Source organism: Cryptotermes secundus, unplaced genomic scaffold (assembly GCF_002891405.2).
Source record: "Cryptotermes secundus unplaced genomic scaffold, Csec_1.0 scaffold751, whole genome shotgun sequence".
NCBI classification, from domain to species: Eukaryota; Metazoa; Arthropoda; class Insecta; order Blattodea; family Kalotermitidae; genus Cryptotermes; species Cryptotermes secundus.
Window position 1 is genome coordinate 868,182 of NW_019728504.1, and position 8,302 is coordinate 876,483.

An 8,302-nucleotide genomic window follows, 5' to 3' on the forward strand; every position below is an offset into this window, starting at 1 on the left:
ACAAATTTTACATAATTTGGACGTCTAACGAAGCTGCCGTCTTAAGCAGACAGTTGAAAGGTCTCATATCTTACCCAAACGCATGGAATTCCAGAGCACATTTTATAATTATTGTTGATGAAATCTTACCCGAACCTGGACATACAGCACAACAAATTTTTAAGGAACTCCTACTCTTCAAAGTGTTCAACGTTATAGTGCTGATTCCATCGAGAGGTCGGCTTCGTGCGGTGGATGTATACACATGGTTTCCTTATAAACTTCCATCCGGGAAGTGCGGGGAAGTTAAGGGCACCGTTATCTTGGATCAATGGATAATGGAAGGAGGAGGCCGATTCCTTAGGAATTTGTCTCTCTTCCCACCAAAGATACCGCTTAATCTCTATGGATGCAACGTTACAGCAGCCGTAGTGCCGAAGGAACCCTTTGTCATGTCGTTCAACAGAAAACAGATGACCAAAATGTAACTATTTACGACGAAGGTACAGATATGCGCCTCTTTCTGTTTATAGCCGAAGTGATGAATATGTCGGTTGCTTTCCGATTTCCACGCAACACAAAAGAAATATGGCCCGTTAAGTTGGAGAATGGTTCGTGGACAGGAGTTCTGGGTGACTTAATTGATAAAAATGCTGACATATCTTTCTCCGCATTAACCATTAATTTAAATAAATCAATTTACTTTGACTCTACACATGTTTATCAGTTTTCCGGTTTACTTTGGATAGTTCCTTGTGCTGAACCGTTTCACCAGTGGACTAGTATCACCAGAGTGTTTTCGGCGCCTATGTGGTTACTTTTATTCGTTTTCATAATCATATCTGCTGGACTTATGTATTCGCTGTCAAATTTTCACAAGGATATTATTATGGATGTTGGTCCCTACAGAACCATGTCTGATTGTTTCTACAATGTGTGGGCAGTTTTTCTGGGCGTATCAGTAACAAAGTTGCCAGTCACCAATCATCTAAAAGTCTACTTCATTATGCTGGTGTGGTACTGTCTTGCAGTAAACACTGTGTTCCAGGCCTATGTCACCAGCTACATTGTGCAGCCGGAATACCAAAAACAAATCGACAGTGTGGAGGATTTGATTTCTTCTGGCATTGAATATGGATTCTACCCAGGGATCACTCTTTTCTTACCTGATACTTCTGACTGGCGAATCAAAGAAATACTTTCTCATCGAATACCTTGCTATGGTGATACGTGCATACGGAGGGCGATTGAAAAGAAAGGTTTTGCAACAGTCACTGACAGTATAATTGTCGAGTATATGAAAACATATGTATCACAAAACATATCTGTCGTATGTACCTTCAAACAAGAATGCAAGGCTAAACGGATGGCCATGTTTTTGGAGAAGGGAAGTTTTTTAACGGAGAATATTAACCGTTTAATTGATACAGCCCTGGAAGCAGGACTGCCCGGTTTTTGGTGGAACAATATTTTTAATAAATTGAGGATTAAAGCTCAAGTTGAGGTGCGGATCAAATTACTGGAAGATTACAACTCTCTTTTACTTACTCACTTACAAAGCGCCTTCTACCTGCTACAGTTAGGTTACTGTCTCTCTTTCATAATTTTCCTAGGAGAATTATTATATTACAAGAAACGTAAGAAATTAATTCGCTAAACAGGCAGAACAACATGAATATCCTACCAGTTATAATGTATACGGGAAAACGAAGGAAGAAAACTGAAAGCTCTAACAAATGAAATATTTTAAACTAGGATTCTATTTTCTGGGCCATAACGCCGTGTAGTCCGTGGAAATTCAACCAGCCCTTAGGAGCTTCTTATCGCCTCCAATCTCACTATCTGTTTCACGTTGGTTTCTTGCATGGCTTGGTATTCGATCTGAAGACGGAGGCGAATTATTACACTGAAATGTCGGTTGACTTTCAACGGACTACATGACCTTATATCCCAGAAGACAGAACCCTTCATGATCACCGCTGTGAGAACCTCAAATGCTGCATTGTGTACTGAGGTTCTTATGACAGTGACAGAAGAATGCCATAGTGTCTGGTGAGACGCCGTGTTGTCTTGTAAAAGTATGTCAACGGCGATGCTTGCTTGCACGGCGTACTCTTCAACCATGATGGTGGAGATATTACGTTACTCCGAAACGTCGATATATGTTCACAAGATTGCATAGCGTCACATCACTAAATGTAGTAGGTACAATCTTGAGATCATACTTTGAAAGTCTGGAAACAAGTTCTGTAATATATTTCAATTAATATTTGCAAAGCAGAAAACTAGCAAAAATGTATGTCTGCATACTGGACAATTCCTACTTAATATTCCTTCTAAAGGAAACATGTAAAGCCTAAAAATGTGGGTCAGTTTTCTTGGTGGTGTCAGTATCAGCATAACTGGTATATATACTCGTACAATACCATGAAATGGAATTTAATTATTCACCATACACTGTCTCTGCCTCTTGTATTTATTCAGGCACATATGATCAATGTGATGAAAGCAAGAACGAGGGACTATATCCGTATTAAGGATATCCCAATGCTTTGTGAGAATGGTATGTTAATCATTATAAAACTGATATGTGCAACATTGTCCATCGTCTTAGTCATATTTAATTTACACAATCAGCAAGATGGACCTGCTTCCATCATATGGTGTAAAAAGGAAAGTTACCTACTTCTTTTAGCCTGTTACACAGAGCCAGTTGCCCAGTGTCCAAGATTATCTCTGTCTAAGGGGCTAAACTGAATATGATCATTTTCTGTCTGATAGAAGAAGCAGATCCAGTTTCCGAAACGCCTTATAATTTAAACATAATTAAGGCGACGGACAATGTCCAACACAACAATTTTATAACGGATCTATGTTAATATATGAAGGTATGTGACCACAGATGAACCAAGATATAATTATAGCATAATATGAAGAATAAAATATATTTCGCAAAGCTCCTAATTTTGGTAAAATTATGAAAACATTTTTATTTATAAATTCATGATCTCTATGTCCAATACCTCAAAGGGTTTCAATAATCTTAAATATTTCGTGAATGAAATACAGGACCATGTCTGATTGTTTCTACAACGTGTTGGCCGTTTTTCTGGGTGTATCAGTAACATAGACGCTAGTCACCAATCACCTAAAAGTCTTATTTCATTATGGTGGTGTGGTACAGTCTTGCAGTGAACACTGTACTGTGTTCCAGGCCTATGTCACCAGCCCCATTGTGCAACCAGGACATAAAGAAACTGACAACGTGGATGATATAATCACTTCTGGTACTGAATACGGATTTTACCCGGGAATGTGTGTTCTCTTGTCTGACAGTTCTGACTGACGATTCAAAGAAATACTGTCTCGCAGAATACCTTGTTACGGTGAGGCGTGCACACGCAGGGCAATTGAAAAGAAGGATGTGGCGATACTCCTTCACACTGCACATGCTTAGAACAGAAAACCGTATGCAGCATGCAATAAATCTGCTTCGCGTAGCTTTAAACAAGAAAGCATACCTAGACTGGCCGCCTTGCATCTGGAGAAGGGAAGTTTCTTAAAGCAGTATATTAACTGCTTAATTGATAGTGCACTGGAAGCAGGACTCAACGATTTCTGGTAGAAAAATACACTGCATGAGCTGAGAATTAAGCTGCAGTTGGTGTAGGAATCATATTAATTGATGATAATTTGGAAATTTTATTGATTCATTTATAAAGCGCTTATTATTGCATTATTGCATTGAACTGTTGCATCAAAAACTGAGTAACAAAATTATTTCACCAAACTAAAACAAAAACAAAAAAATCCGTGGTTTTAGTCGGCAAGCGAACTATACCGACCGAGCGACTGCCACTTGTCGGCGAAGTTAGTGCCAACTTTAGCGGATAGAGGGTGTCGCGTGGTCAGCGCAACGAATCCCCACGGCCCTTAATTTCGGTTTTCTAGACTGGAGCCGTTATTTCCTTGAAATAGATTCTCAATTGCCTTCACGAGGCTGAGTGGACCCCGTTCTAGACCCACTACTTCACAAAAAAATGGTAGTGCAGGGAATTGAACCCGGACCTCTGGATCTGTAGCCAGGAACTCTCACCACTAAACCATAGAGGCGGTCTATTTAACACAAACAGGAACAACAATAAGAAATATACTGCCAGGATTCCGTTTTTTTTTTTTTTGCAGGAAAATGGAGAAGACAAATACGTAGAATTTAAGTTTATTACAGAGAGAGAAATATGGTCGATATATATATATATATATAATACATTGTGGAATTCTGTTGCATTCATACGTATTCTGAGACATGAGGAACTAATAAAAATAGCAGTTTAGATGCCGCTTAGATTCTTAACGATAATACAAATTTGGGTGATAGGAAATACCAAATATAAATGAAGAAATTAAGCTGTGAATTGAAAATTTTTTGCAGTCCCTTACTTAAAAGTTGATTTGAATAAATAAATACAATAATTATAATTTTGAAAGGCAATATTACTCTGTAATAATTGTCAAAGACGAACGGTCGGTAAATTAGAGCAGGAGTTGATGTCGCCTATTTCAATTACCATTTCTAGGTACCACTATGAAAGCAAAGTCACACCACGGGTCAGATGCTTTTAGTTTTAGTATCGCTCCCGCATTCTCATAGGAACTTGGAGCCAGTGTTTTCTGAATTCGTAGTACATATGGAATCAGAGAGGGTACTGATGAATTGTAATGTTCACACTGTAGACCATCAGCATGCCGCATATAATCTCGCGCGCCTCCTCAGTTCGTGCCTCATCCATCATACTAAAAGAGGCAGTCACCCCATACCAGGTGATCAGAGACGATTTTTACCATACCACTGAGATGAAGGTCTAATCAATTACTCTTCGCTATCATCAGTCATACCTTACAGGATCGCCAACGTCTGCAACTCAACTCAACCTTCTCATCTAGAAGCAAATGTTATCCGGTGCTAGTAACCATTCTTGGAATTACTGGGTAATAATAGTTGCAAATGGGCTTCAATTTTTGTTGGATTCAATTCCCTAATGTGTGCTCTAATTTACTGTCATAACGTTGGCCATTTTCACTCTCACATACGTATCCGTGGAGGATAATAATGATGTAGATGGCCATCGGAATAATAAATTATTAAGTTAAAATAATATCTTAAAATAAAATTTCATTTTGGTTCGACTTTGTAACGGGAATTACAAAATTACACCAAGTAGACGAACTGCGTGTTCGTTCGTCAACCCAAAATCTTCTGAAATAACTACACTCCTGAAGTTACTGCAGAAATCAGTTATATTCATTTCCAACCTATAAACAATTCGGAAAATTGTTTTTCTGCTGTGCCATTGGGATATACGTGAAGTTGCTCTCTACTCTAGAACAGTAACACAGTATCAATAAGGAAATTCCATTACTTTTAAAGTACTGCCATCTCGAAAAATGCTGTCTTTTAGGATGTGGCGCCGTGTAGATATTTTGTTAACCAACGTTTCGGAGGAACGTATCGCCTCCATCTTCAGGGTATAAGAAATTCGCGAACGATGAACTAGCGTGAGCAGGTGTCTGTAGACTGGCGCCATGTAGATATTTTGTTAACCGACGTTCATCCGAAACGTCGGTTAACAAAATATCTGTATGGCGCCACATCCCAGAAAACGGCATTCTTCATGGCCACCGACGTGAAAACCTGAAATATTACATATTGTCATCTCCTTAATTTTTCATCTCGATCTACGCTGCTGACATAAGAACAAAGTGTCAGAAAGGTACTGTCAGCATATCCCCATCAATAGAAATGATTGAAGGAATTTCGCTTACAGCGATGACTGTTGCAAATGTCTGTTCTTCAGCTAGCAACATCAGACATCTCCAGGCAAGCAGAGACAGTAACTGTTCAAACCGTACATGGGTGAATGTAACTTGAAACATTGAAACATACAATGTTACTGACTGCATTAATAATTTATAAATTCTATATTAATTTTTCTTTCAAATTTGAAATTATATTAATTGTAGCACTGAGAGGTTTAACTTTAATTTTTTAATACAATGAGAAACTCTAAACATAATTTTCATTTTTTGTATAGCTACAAGTTCAGTACTGGCTTAATGTCGAGATAGGAACACGGAATTTGTACACGTGGACGATCAAAAATCGAAATAATTCAAGACTCGTACTTTTCATTCTCAGAAACTGTTAAGTTTTTATAACAAGGCATGTGAGGAATTTCTATCGCTAGCAAACACCTCACACGTCATTACTCGAGAGGGATTTATACGGCCGTCACCCCACGCAGAGTCTTTCTTTACACAGTTGTCTATTTTACCATTCAACCTCTTAGAGTCCTCTGTGTTCCATAACTTCATTCACAACATTTCTCAATGTATTCTGGGATATTAACATCCCAACCATACAGAGATAGCCGCTATTATGCTTATCTTCGGATATCTACTATCCTTCACTCGGCGAACACGTACCCTGCGTATGACACTTATTCCTCTATTTTGTTTCAAATTTATTCTGCAGCTTCGTAACAAAAGCCGTAATATTTAGTAGATGGAAATATATAAAAGTAAAGCTATATATGTTTTCCAAAACAAGGAACTCAGCTTGATTTTTTTTCCCCCTTTGGCACTACAGCCCCAGTGGGCCTAGGCCTACCTCCATGAACTTCTCCGTTCACTTCGGTTTTTCTAGATCTTACACGTACGGTAGGACTCCTTGGGCGGGTGATCAGCTCGTAGCAAGGCCTCTACCTGTACACAAACACAGAAAAACGCACACAAACATCCATACCTTGTGTGGGATTCGAACCCACGATCCCGGCTGTCGAGCGAGCGAAGACAGTACATGCCTTAGACCGTTCGGCTTCTGTGACCGGCAGTGTATAATAATAATATATAAGAATTAAATTCGTACCTCGCAGGAAACAGATCTGAACCTACGATCCCGGCTTCCGAGCGAGCGAAGACAGTGCATGCCTTAGACCGCTCGGCTACCGTGACCGGCTAGCTTGAATTTACTTCTGTCAATTTTTATATGATTAATTCTACAAATGTATACAGGAAATATGAACATTCACAAAATGCATTTGCAAAACGTTACATTTGTATATATTCGTACACTGTAGTAAATTTGACAGCAATTCTCTCAAAATTTGTACTCATTTCATATGTTGATGTTACTGCTAGATTTATAATACGCGTGTAATTTTATTTTATTAACTCCCAAGTTCGATTTTAGCAAGACTGTATTTGAAAGGTTTAAATTTCATATGGGATTTTGTGCAACTGCGTCACATATTTCCGTTAATGAATAACGTTCCATTCTAGGGCGGTGTCAGCAACGTACATTTCGTTTAGAACAGTTTCACTTTCAAACTTCAGAATATGTTCAGTCATTGTAACCCACACATTCGATTTGTATGCTCATGTCATCGTGTTCCATAACTGTGGTGGAATTATTGCACAAATATGTTGAAATTTTAAAGGGTCAGGAGAAACGAAACGTTGTATAGCGATGAACAAAACTTAACTGCACCTAAATACAACTAAAGTCATTTTAGAGAAAGGAAAGTTCTAAATTACAGATTCTCATTCGGATTACATCTGAATTTTAACGTGGAATGTACACATACATTTTGCGTAATCTGATGGACTCCTATCACGTACAACGCATGCGTCACTGGAAAGGACATAAGGTGGAGTTTCCCAGGTGACATGTGCATACAAGGCAAGTTGAAACAAACTTTTCCTCTGGCGTCACACTTTATGAGAAGGGAAAGTCAAATGTTTTAGTATTCAGAAAGGATATTTCCCGTCCCCAGAAAATAGACAAGCCCACAACCACCCATACTCTAAGACTATCTTCGTGTTTTCTGTGAGAAACGTACTGCCAGATATATGAAATAAATATATGAACGCGCATGTCTTCAGAAAGATAACGCATTCCGCAAAATGTTATCGTCAAAATGACTCTAAAAAATCCGCTTTCTCTTCGTTTCATGTTAGTTCTTTGTTTCCATATGATTTGGTGTTATTTATTCACTCGGGGTTCATGAACTTTTGTCGTTTTTTTCAGTACTGTGCGTCGATTTTCTTTCCACTGTCCACTAAATCAGCAAAGCTAATATTTGAAGAAGTTTTTAAATTATTAGTAGCCAAGTAGTAGTGCCAGAACCGCAAAGACAGTCGATCCTATAGTGATTTACGTTTAGCGCATCTACATTGAAATTTAAAGAATATGTACGCAAGTGAAGGGATTTATTTTCCTACAGATATGTTCGGTTGACTACTACCTCCTAAGAGCATCCCAGGT

The 8,302-nt window shown here is 38.5% G+C and overlaps 1 protein-coding gene across 1 annotated transcript; it reads left to right on the plus strand.

The window, feature by feature from the left end:
• The first annotated feature begins 388 nt into the window (after positions 1 to 388).
• LOC117282375 (glutamate receptor-like) lies at positions 389 to 1,636 on the plus strand. Its single transcript, XM_033751746.1, has one exon. The coding sequence runs from the start codon at positions 389 to 391 to the stop codon at positions 1,634 to 1,636; it is 1,248 nt and encodes a 415-aa protein (XP_033607637.1).
• The last annotated feature ends 6,666 nt before the right edge of the window (positions 1,637 to 8,302 follow it).

Excerpts from the sequence above, each read along its gene's own strand:
- LOC117282375 (XM_033751746.1), top strand. The coding sequence starts at position 389 with ATGCAACGTTACAGCAGCCGTAGTGCCGAAGGAACCCTTTGTCATGTC.